Here is a 12,352-nt window from a genome sequence, read left to right on the forward strand (position 1 = left end):
AGTGGGAAGAGTGGGCATCCTTGTCTTGTTCCTGATCTTAAAGGAAAAGCTTTCAGCTTCTCACTGTTCAGTATGATGTTAGCTGTTGGTTTGTCATATATGGCCTTTATTATGTTGAGGTACTTGCCCTCTATACCCATTTTGTTGAGAGTTTTTATCATGAATGGATGTTGAATTTTGTCGAATGCTTTTTCAGCATCTGTGGAGATGGTCATGTGGTTTTTGTCCTTATTTTGTTGATGTGGAGGATGATGTTGATGGATTTTCGAATGTTGTACCATCCTTGCATTTTTGCATCTATGTTCATCAGGGATATTGGTCTGTAATTTTCTTTCTTCCCACCTTCTTTTTTATATCTTCAGCTATGGAAGCGCTGTCCTGCTAGTCTTCTGGTTGTTCTCAGAGTGAGGTGCACTTTGTGCAGCAGAAGCCTTGGTGTGTCCATGGGAGGAGGTGAGCTAGGATCTTCCCACTCCTCCATCCTCCCTGCTCTGCAGTCTCACTTGGCTTTTTGGGAAAGGCTTCTGTTTTGCAGTTCCCTTCTGTTCCTGGTGATACTGAGTCCAGGTCACTGCTCTGTGGAGGCAGATGATTGATGGGGGCTGGGGTGGGAGGACATCTGTTCTCCCGTGTCTGTGTGCCTCTGATTCTGTACAGAAAGATAGACAGGCATACCCTCAGAACCGGAAAAGCCTGGACTGCTTTGGGTGGGCTAGCAGTGTGGGAGGAGACCGGGACCTTTGGTGTGGTTTAGGAGTGTGGAGTCTCTCTGCTTCTGGTTAGTTCCTTGCTTGCAGGTCATGGTCCAGGAATCCGGTTCAATGTCAGAGCAGACCCCTCTGACTAGACAAGCACGTTGTAGTGCCAGGTGAGAGCAGAGTAATAACAGAAGGGTCAGGGCAAGGCATGTTGGGGGAGAACAGTTGGCTCAGAGCTGCTGTAGCAGGTGATAGGAGAGCCTTGGGGAATCGCAGTGGACAACACATGTGCCCTTGGACATAAATCAGGACAAGAGATCACGAGACATGTAATTGAAGAGAGGAGAACCAAAGCAGAATTTGATGCGTTTTTCTTAACTTGTCCTTCTCGTAACTTTTCATTCTAAGATTGTGGTGGTTGTTTGTTCATAAGCCAGTTGCCTTGTTCTCTCATTTTGGAATTTGAGAAAAAGGGTCAAATAGGTGAGACTATTATAAGGACTCTTCTTTGCTTTCCCAGTCTGTTCCATTTTCCTTCTGCTCTGCTTCACTTTTCTCCAGAGACAACTTCAGACCTCCAGTGTTCACCTCTTGTCTACCACTCAGAGACTCCCTTTGCTTTTCTGTCTCATACCTTTGTCTTGACACCTGCTTCTGGTGAATATATGCCCTGTTCTTTGATTAAAAGCCAAGCTACAAATGTGGTGATTCCTTCAGGAAATAGCATATTGACGAAAAAAGAAAAACTAGCATTACAGAAGATTCCAGATGGGTGGATTTTTTTTTTTAACAACTGTCTAAACAGAATTTTTGAGTGGCAACTTCTTTCTAAACAAAGCAGTTTAATACTAACACCCCAGCTTACCACTGTAAATATGCCTTATGTTTTCCTCAAGTTTGTAAATGTCAGTCTGTCTCCATTTGGGAAAGCCCTTTTAGGTTTCCTGAACATGGAGGCATGAATTCACTGGGTCACAGGAAGGGAGAGGGAGACCTTCTCTGTGCTACCACCTGTCCCTGGCCTCTGGGCAGAGGCCTCACAGCCCTGGTGAGCACAACAAGCAAGACTGTAGCAGAGGCTGAGGAACAGGTTGAGACAGTCCCACAGCCAAACCTGCGCACCCCCACTCACATCTCCTATACCTCTCTGTTTCTCTTGCATGGAACCCAAACACTAGTAATTGATCTTCTTCCCTTTGAGGTTACTTCTACCAAGCATGGTGTGTGAGGACTACAGGTGTGTGTAAAAGCCTGACTTAAGGACTGCATGTGCCATTTGGTGGACCAACCCAACCCTGTGCCTTGCTGTTCCTTTTGTGGTATAATTTTGATGACCTCCCTGCTGTGAGCCCCAGGGCAGGAACACCATTGAGTGAAAGTTATCCTCTGTGCCACTAAGAAGGAAAAAGTTACCCATTAAATTATGACATGCTGTTGACTCTCAGATGAGCCCCAATTTCAGGTGTGCAAATGAGGTGTGTCTTAGAATGAATGAAATGTAGTTTAAACTGGCATTTTGTTTTATGACATAATGCCAGATGTTGAGTCTATCAATGGAATAATATAGTTCATTTTCTGTGTTTCTTTGAGCAGGTGTTTTTCTGCTAGTCTTCTTCCTGCTTTGTGTTTTTATGTGTTCCTGCTGCTTTTTTGTTTCCTTTCTATTTTGCTATACATGTTGTGTTTCCTTTACTCTTATCTTCTTTAGAGTTTTGAGGAGAAATATGTATGTAAATCCTAGTAGTGGTTACGTTACATTTTTCATAAGAATTCTTTAAGTCAAGAATGATGCACTCCTTTTTTGTAACTCTTCTTTAGTTAAAGCATGACTCAGCATGCTTTAGTTTCCTTTGTTTCTCTGATACACTTCCTGAATTTTGGTAATGTAATTTGGGGGTTATACTTATAAATATTTTAATACTAATTGAATACTTAATGTGTAATGATGATTAAATCTCTTAAAAATAATTTTGACTTAATGGTCAGGTATGCAACCATGTTTAGAAGAATTATTTAAATTTGGCTCCACGGCTGGGACCAGGGTGAGGTGCGTGAGGCAGTGGGCTTGAGCACGAATGCAAGGGATGCCAGAGTCATTAAGATAAGTGATGCTTTAATGCAATATTTTCAAAGCAAAATTAATGGAAAAAAATCCATGATGAACAAAACATTAACATTTTAAGTAAAGACACGATTTGAGAGGGTGTGGCAAGGGAGACCAAGTCCAGTAAGATTTTTATTGGCATTAAGTTTGATTTCAAAAATCTTGTATGAAAATGTCATTTTTCTTGATTATTGAGTGTTTTGGTGCCCTTAAATTTTATACCTGCTGTGAATGCCCTTTTTTTTTTTAAACCTCCCCCTACTCCCAGCCCTGCTTAGCTTTGTTTATTAGGTTTATTGCTCAACACCAGTCAAAATTGTTTTTGCCATTTTTGCCACTTCTCAGTCTCAAATTTTTAATTATGCTGCTTTTCGTCACATATTGGCATACGTCCAAGGAGTTTTTCCCCCTGACAAGGTAAAACTATTTTGTGTGTCTCCTCAGTGCTGCTGAGCAGGCATACAGTGGAGGGGGAGTTTAAGAGTCTGGGCTTGGAGCCCGGCTGCCTCTCTTTTAATTTCAATTCTACCACTTCCTGGCTCTTTGTACTTGTCCCTTATCTGTCAAGCGGGCATAACAGGACCTGCCTCATGGGTCTTCATTAGGACTAGATGAGCTATAGCACGCGCCCCTTGCGTACATTAGTCCTCGGCACCTAGCAGGAGCTCAGTCACGGCAACTTGTTTTCACAGAGTGAAGGTAACTTGGCTAAAGGTGAGCGTATCCCCCAATCCCTCACACCACCCAACATCTGTAGACTTATTTGCATTCTTCTTTTCATCTATTTACCTTCTAGGGCTTAGGGCTGTAGTAAAATTCAAGACTATCTTGATTTTTTTTCCCCCTTTAAGGCAAGTCTAATTTTTGTGCCTAAATAATTGGAAAAATTTTCTCCTGATTTTTGTTGCTGTTGATATTGCCAGACTTAGTGAACTAGATGCTCATTATATCCTTGCCTGTCTACTTTTGTATTTGTTTGAAATTTCAATAGCAATAGCCTGGCCAAAAAGCATAGCCAAGCTCTGTGTAGATGTGCATCTTTTCCCACTGGTTGTGCTGGAAGCTGGTGGGCAGGTGCAGCCCCCAGGGCTCTCTTGGCGCAGGCTGTCTCTTTACCTTGTCACTGTTTGTTCCTGTTCCACCGATCTCATCTCTGTCCCCAGGATCTCTCGGGGTCTCTGTTGTGCATCTTCTCCATCATCTTCTTTCTCATTGTTGTCTTTGCACCCTTTGTAACTGCACAAGGTAGAACTTCCTTATCTTGGCATACTGCTTACTTGACTTTCTATGATATTGATTCTACCTTTTCTGGTTTCTGTGTTAATTTAATCCTAATGCTGATTTAGTTTCCTCATAATAATTCCTTAGTGCACTCATCTCCTTTTTCACCTCTGCCTGTTTTCTTCTTCTGGCTTTCTGTTATTGTTTCACACAGGCTGCTTTACCCTATATTGCTTACACTTAAATTTCTTACATTAGAAATTTCAGAGATACGTATTTCCACTAAGCCTTCTAAGAATACTGTTGCTTTGCCTGAGCGCTATGCAATCATTTTCATTCACTCTATATTAGAATTTTCCTTCTTCATCCTCAAATGACAGGACTATCCAGACTCCCAAACTGGTGAGCATTTATTAGAGTAGCTGGTCTGGTCTGGTCTGGATGGGGTTCCTTCATATCCTCCCTCACTGGTTCTTTGATACTCTGAATTCATAGAGTATACAGAAAACTACATTCCCTAGCATGCATTGCTACATCCCAAGTCTGGGCTTAGCTCATCCTTCAACCTTTGATTTGATTGTTGTGAGTTTTCCCCTTTTTTTTAAATGACATCAAGGACTGATATATTGATGCATTTTTTTCCACTGGAAAAAAAATGGTGAAATACATGTATCACAAAATTTGCCATCTTACCCATTTTTAAGTATACAGCTCAGTAGTGTTAACTACATTCACACTGCTGTGTAACCAATCTCCAGAACTCTTTCCATCTTGCAAAACTGAAAGTCTGTACCCATTAAACAACACTTCCCTTCCCCTGTCCCTAGCCCCACACAGCTACCATTCTATTTCCTGTTTCTCTTTTTGCTGTTTCTTATTTTTTAACTTTCAGGAGGTTGTGAAATGCACATGCTTCTTGAAATTTGCTCTCTCTGAAGATCTCAGTAGTTGTTAATTCATTGGCATATTTATTGAGTACATGCTCTTTGCTAGACGATGTTTTGGTTCTGGGGATACAGCCAGGAGCAAAGGCAATGTTGTCCCTGCCTTCAAAGAGCTGGCATTCTGGGGAGGAGAGAAAGACAGTGGACAAACAGAAGAGCAGCGTGATTTCAGAGAGTGCTAAGTGCTGGGAGGACAGTAAACTGATGAGATAGGGAGTGCCTTTGGGGTGCTGCTGTGGCCAGGGAGGTCCCAGGGGGCTTCTCTGAGCAAGTGATGTTTGTGCCCCACCCTGGAATTCTGCAGGAGACCTTTCTAGTAGAAGAACTGGAAGGATGGACCTTTGAACAGAAGAAATAGCATGAACAAAGGCTCTTGACTGTAATGAACATGGCTCACTTGAGGAATGGAAAAAATACCAGCCTGACTCAGAGCACAGTGACAAAGGAGGAAATGAAGTGTGAACTGGTCCTGCAACCCGGGCCGGGAGATTGTGCTCCAGCTTCAGTGAGAAGCCACTTGAGACTTTTAAGCGGTAGAGTTATGTAATCTAGCCCTTGACCTTAAAAAAAAAAAGTTTATATAAAAACACGTCTCAGTTGGATAACATTGCACACACTAACACACATGCGTGAGCACATATATTACAGCCCTTTCATCTGCCTCTGTTGTTTTGTTTCCACCAACCAGATACCCTCCGGGTGTTAAAGGTTGGGATTCATGTAGATTTTGCTATGAGTAACTAATGGAAAGGCTGCTGGATGTGATTACTTGGTGGATGGAACATCTGAGACACTGCAAGGCTGGGTTCTTGTTCACCTGGCCAGTCTGCACGTTAGCTTGCCTTTTCTTCATCACCTGATCTCTGCTCTTAGACTGAAAGTGCCAGCTCCAGAGGGTAGGTCAGCTGAGTTTGAGACCCATTCTTATTCTAATGGCCAAATTGCTAGTCAGGGATAAAGTAGTCCACCTCCGGTTACTCTTCTCCCCATTAGCATACACAAATATTCTACAGTAATACCTGATTCTTTAAAACAATAACAAAAACCCAGCAGCAATAAAAACCCAGGGAAAGTCTTTCCTCCCCAAGGGTTGAGACAGGATTAGAAAAATGCTGTTGGGTTACTGATGGGTGTTTATAAAAATGTTTCTTGCTGGAATGGAATGACCACATCTGTCCTTGGGGATGGGCTTCCTGATCCCGGCCATGCTGGCGGTGGCAGGCGCGGTGGTATGTGGTCACTGCAGGCATCTTTTCTGAGCTGTGCTCATCGTGTAAGTTGGCATTCAAGCTACATTTTGAGCAGCCCAGTTTTGATAAAACTTGACTTTTGCATTTTATTGTAAATATTTAAAAATACTTCTTCAAAGTTAAAAAAAAGATAATAAAAATACCTTTAAGAAAATCTGGCTTTGGTGAAATGTGAATCGTTTTTGTTAAGGGATGGGAAGAGAAATAGCCGAAGGTGATTCCCATATACTGCCTTTATACAGAAACTAGTTTGTAAATAGATGATCTGAATCAAGACTTGCTACCTTGTTCAGACAAGCCCACTACAGTCTTAAAATTGGACTCATTGGGCCATGGGTCTCCTTATACAGTGAGGAACAAACCTCTCTTGAGCTATGAATGTTTAATTTGCAAAATACTTGGAATCATTCTAGGTCTCTATTTCAGAAAACATCCTGGGATGGCACGGGCCCAAGTCACATTCCACAGAGCAGTTGAAAAATGGGACGTTTGGCTCTTTGCCGTCAGCCAGTGCCAGTGTAACCTGGGCAGTTCTACCAGACTCTGCTGAAGATGAACCCATGTTCCAGCCAGAGCCAGAGGTAAGCTCGCCCTTCTCTCGCAGCACTTCCATGGCTTGTGTTACTGCTTGTCCAGAAATATAGTAATTATAATTGTAACTTGCTCATCTCTTGGTTTGAAGAGGAGACAAATTATAAAATTGAAGTATTGCCTGGAGAGAGAAAATCAGGCCTGTGCACGCCCGGCACTTCTGTTCTTGTGTCTGGCAGCTGCCGGGTGAAATGGGAGCCTACCAATGAGGCATCTCTTATTTTCATTGAAATGGGAGGCACTTTATCTTCAAGTGGGAGAAATTGGAACACAACCATTAAAATGTTGCCTATTGACATGATGGGAGCAGTTACAATATATTCTGGTGCTCTCCTGAATAATGGCTTCTTTGTGTGGTTTGTGCTAACACAGCTCCTGCGTCACATGCTCAACTCCTGCATGCCACAGGGCCTGTGGGGCAGTGGCTGAGACTTGTAAGCAGCGTGCCAGCCCAGGTCCAGCCTGCTGGGGACACCTGCCCACCTGGTCAGGAGGCAGGAGCCCCTGCAGGTCTGAATGAGCAGCCAGGCTCCCACAGCCTGCGTGGACTCTGTCATCTGCTCGCAGGACTCTTCTGACTGCCTGTGTCTCTAAACGGCACCTGGAAGGACACCAAATGCACCGTTTCCTTTTGTCAGTTTTACTTCATGTCATGAGAGAATTTTTCTTTTTCTTTTGATGCACACGTTCTGTTGACGGGATCCAGCTAACTAGGCTGAGGCCTACTTTAACCATGTGTTAGAGATTATTCTTAATTTTAATTGATTCTGTGTTAGCCTGAAAATTGTAAAAGACTCACAAATCTTATTTTGTAAGGTTGAAAGCCCCACGGCAGCTTTGATCAAATAGTCCAGGTTGTCTATTGTGATTTTTTCTGCAAGCCTCGTATCATTATATTCTGTGACAGTGACTTGGTAGCTTAGGATCAGCCTGCCTACAAATAGATCATTAGCAGCGACAAGGTGCCTCCGCTGGGTATGAAATGAGCAGGGGGTGGGAAGTTTTAAAAGGCATTTGCCTCTACCTGTGCGATGAGTGTCAGGTTGAAAACACTTGTAGCTCACGTGTAGGTGCCTTGGAAGGTATGTTGGCTGCTGAGGAATTGGCAGGAGTCAGCTGTCATATTCCTCCTTTGAGAGACCTGGGTGGGCTGGGCTTTGACTATGAGGTGCTTTGCTGCTGAAGAATCGAAACACACAGTACTCCTCCGTCCTGTGGAGTAGAGTCTTTGGGGGTCAGCCATAATAAATATTTAATGTCTTGCTCTAGAGAGAAATTAAAAGGGTAGAGAAGTAAATTATTAGGCCTTTAGTAGCAACGCTTACATCCTCGTCCCCACTAGCATTCTCGGGCAAGGCCTAAGGGGGCTGTACCTCCATGGGATGCTTACTCCGCTGCTGGTGCCCCCCATCTGCGAGTCCATCCTAGTGTTGCTTCAGCCTCGCGTGGGTGCCTCTCACCCTGAGGTTTGAGAGGCCACATCTGTGCTTTTTACATACGATTGTCGCCCCCTTTGCTTTACAGGTCAGCGTTGGCAGAAGATAGTATCTAACGGTCCATAAGAAATCACTAGTCCCAAGTTGAGCCTTTTAAAAATACCCCTAAGGAGAAGAACTAGGAAGACCTTTTTCCCTTAGTTAGAGACAGTGATCAATTTCTGGTTGTCTTTGTGCCCCTGCTCCCTTGTCAGAGCAGTGCGAGGTATTGTGTGATGATCCCTCAGAGACACCTGTGGGGTGGGATGGGGTGGGGTGGGGTGGGGTATGGTGGTGTTTTGGGTGGTTTTCTGAGAAGGGAGAAGGAAATTTCTTTTGCAGGCTCCCCTCCTTTTTCCCTGTGGCAACCTCGGTAGAGGATTCTCACAACCCAAACAGCAAGTGTCAGTTGGACACTATTTTTATTTTAGGGCATTGTGCGTTGTCACATTTCTTGTCTTAAGCATTGAAGAAGCTTGCAGTATCTACCCGGTAATCATTTTCCTGTCAGAAAAGGGGAGATACTGCCATTGCCTCCCTTTTGTACAGTTTGGAGAAATAACCCTAAGAAGGTGGCAAATCAAACACTATAGAGACCGAGAGATCTCTGACATAACAGGGGTTACTGATCCTTTACAGATGCAGCCAGGATAAGGACTGAGTCCTGCCTGGGTCAGGAAGTTTCTGCTTCATCAGCAGCAAGGCCAGTTAGCAGAAATAACTTGTCGGCCAGACTCAAGAAACAGGACACATTTATGAGGGGTCTCCAGGAAAGAGAGTGTCTCAATTCACACTGGCTACATCTAAGGAAGGCGGAATAAAGCAAAGCAGGGAAAATCTGAGGATAGACAGACAGTTAGTCCTTAGAGAAGGCTTGTGGCTTGGTGTTGGCGAGAGTCAGACACTGATCACGTGCAAGTGGGATGCAGTGGCCCTGGGGGCCTTCTGGTGATTGTTGAAATGACTTTGTCCAGGAATGTGGGGTTTCTGACTAGCTCTGTCCCATGGTTATTGACTGATGACCTTCCCTTGTCTTTCTCCCTCATTCTCTGGCTCTTATGTCACTTCATTTAGGACATTTCAGAATTTTCACTTTGTCAAAGCAATGAGGTTAAATTCCTAAAGGCTGAAAGTTCCTTAAGAGAACATTCCTTCCTTCACCCTTTGGATACAGGTAATTACTATGTGAGTGATCACTGGGGAAGCAAGAATTGTACTTATACTGTGGTACTGTAGCTAAATAAAGTATTTTCTTCTGGTTTATTGTTTTGATCATGTCAAGCCCTTAAGAGCAATAACTAGGGTGTAAAAGGTACCTCTCTCCAATGTCTGTGTGAATTTTTTACCACCACCAAGCAGTTAACTCAGTCCAGTTCTCAGTGGTCATGAACTGGGTATCCTACAATTCAAATCAGTTCTGATACTACCTACCTAGACATAGATAGTGTCAGATCCCACAGGTTAAGGGCTCAGTCCGACAAGACTTCCTCCACAAACACACACATCCTTCAGACACCAGTCACAAGTCCAGGTTGTCACCTGTGCTTCTGACCAACCTGGTGTAGAGTGGAGGTTCCCACAAACCCCTCCTTGGGTTTGATTAATTTGCAAGAGCAACTCACAGAACTCAGAGGAATGTTGCCAGTTTATTATAAAAGGATATTATTCAGGAACACAGGGCAAAGTATGAGGGAAAAGCACAGGGCTTCCAAAGGGTCTCCAAGAGGGCAGCTCCCCCAACACCACCTGCTCACCAACCCGGAGGCTCTGAACCCTGTTCTTTTGAGTTGTATGGAGGCTTGATTATGTAGGCATGACTGGTTAAATTAGGGCCACTGGGGATTGAGCTCTGTCTCCTCCCCTCTTTTCTTCCCAGAGGTCGGGTAGGACTCAGAATCTAACCTTCCAATCACACGGTTCGCACCGTAACAAGACACCTTCATCTGCCTTACCTCTTAGGAAATTTCAAGGGTTTTAGGAACTCTGTGCTGGAATGGAGACAAAGGCCAAATATATATTTCTTACTACAAATCATGATGTCACACTCGCCTTCCCTGGTTCTAGCTTACCATAAAATAACTTAGAGATACTTGGAAAATTAATGCATTTTCAAGCTTAGTCTATGTAATTTCCAGCAGAATAAAATTCAGAGACCAGTGTGGGTTTAATACATGAGTTAAAAGAGAACTGTGGTCAGCTGTGTTACCAAATTCATCATCTTACAGTTGTATTCTGCTGGGGCTAGAACTAACTAAATGTGAAAATGAAATATTCTTCCATGATTACCTGAGTTAGGATCTTGGTTTTACCCACTAGCAGAATGATTTTTCAACTCTCTTAACACTATTTGAAATATAAATTGAGACAGAAAAAGGGTGTTTGTTATTCTTTCTTCATCGAAGAATGACCTGTTTTAGGACAGGAAGAATGGTGATTGGGGAGATTTGGGGGACCGGCTTTCTCTTGATCTTCATTCCACCCTCTTGAGTGGAAACCTAACAACTCCATGTCCCAGACTTTTTTTTTTTTTTTTAGATAATTATTTTTTATTGAAGGGTAGTTGACACACAGTATTACATTACATTAGTTTCAGGTGTACAACACAGTGATTCAACATTTATATACATGATAATTCTAGGTACCAGCTATCACCATACCAAGTTGTTACAATATTTTGACTATATTCCTTATGCTATACATTACATCTTGGTTACTTATTTGTTTTACAATTGGAAGTGTGTACTTTTTTGTTGTTGTTGTTGTGAGGGCATCTCTCATATTTATTGATCAAACGGTTGTTAACAACAATAAAATTCTGTATATGGGAGACAATGCTCAATGCACAATCATTACTCCACCCCAAGCCTAATTTTCATCAGTCTCCAATCTTCTGAAGCATAACAAACAAGTTCTTACATGGAGAACAAATTCTTACATAGTGAATAAGTTACATGGTGAACAGTACAAGGGCAGTCATCACAGAAACTTTTGGTTTTGCTCATGCATTATGAACTATAAACAGTTCAAATATGAATACTCATTTGGTTTTTATACTTGATTTATATGTGGATACCACATTTCTCCCTTTATTATTATTATTTTTAATAAAATGCTGAAGTGGTAGGTAGATACAAGATAAAGGTAGAAAACATAGTTTAGTGTTGTAAGAGAGCAAATGTGTGTGCCTGTAGACTATGTGTTAATCCAAGCTAGACAAGGGCAATAAAACATCCACGTAGGCAGAAGATTTCTCTCAGAACAGGGGGGGTGAGGTTCTAAGCCTCACCTCTGTTGATCCCCAATTTCTCACCTGATGACCCCCCTGCGACTGTGCCTGTCTTAGGTTGTTCCTCCCTTGAGGAATCTTACCCGCCCAGACTTTCTTAACTGCTAGGTTTTTAAAATGCACGGCAGGTTCTGTAAATGCATTTGTGTGAGATTTGGAAGCCTGAGATGGAGAGCAGTTCCTTCTGCTGGTGCAGCTGGAGGCAAGGTTGTGGAGATGGGAGTGTTTCGAGGCTGTGGCAGTGGCCGGCCTCTCCGTTCTAGGGCTTTTGTCTGCCGGTGTTGGTGTGCGAAGTTGCTCTGGTGGGAGGGGCAGCAGCTTCCTGGCACTTGGAGCTTGGCTACCTTGGGTGGTATTGTCCTTGAAATGAAAAGTCTGAGTAGGATTCTGCTCCTCCAGACCTTTCAGGGATTCTGTAAGCCCCTGATCCCTAGGTCATATCCCTTTCTGATGGAAATGACCTGGAGTGGTTTGTGTTCCCAGCATGGGATCCTGACTGGTCAGGCTATTGGAACAGGAAAGTAGAGGGCCACATGGAGATAGTCCTGAATGACAGAACTAACATGTGACCATGCACACCCAGCTTTCTGGAGAATGTGTTGGGAAGAAATTTGGTTCAGAGACACAGGGAAGTCAGAAAGAAAGTAAGGAATTCATTAAAGTAGGAATAGCAGGGAATGGCAGCTGCCTTATAGGCAGCAGGGAGCAAGGAAGAACAGAGGGAGGAAAGGGAAGCTCATTGAACTCCTGCTCGGCGTAAGGAAAACTCCTTGCCAAACTCCT

General features: G+C 43.2%; 1 protein-coding gene across 2 annotated transcripts in view; it reads left to right on the forward strand.

The window, feature by feature from the left end:
- The window catches only part of OSBPL10 (oxysterol binding protein like 10), a 292,172-nt gene that overhangs the window by 223,005 nt on the left and 56,815 nt on the right, over nucleotides 1–12,352 (forward strand). For both annotated transcript variants that reach the window (XM_036886119.2, XM_036886120.2), the window contains one exon: nucleotides 6,644–6,798. In XM_036886119.2, the coding sequence (XP_036742014.2) occupies nucleotides 6,644–6,798 (155 nt within the window). The remainder of the gene's footprint in view (nucleotides 1–6,643; nucleotides 6,799–12,352) is intronic.

The sequence above is a fragment of the Manis pentadactyla genome, chromosome 14, assembly GCF_030020395.1.
Source record: "Manis pentadactyla isolate mManPen7 chromosome 14, mManPen7.hap1, whole genome shotgun sequence".
In the NCBI taxonomy this organism is placed as follows: domain Eukaryota; kingdom Metazoa; phylum Chordata; class Mammalia; order Pholidota; family Manidae; genus Manis; species Manis pentadactyla.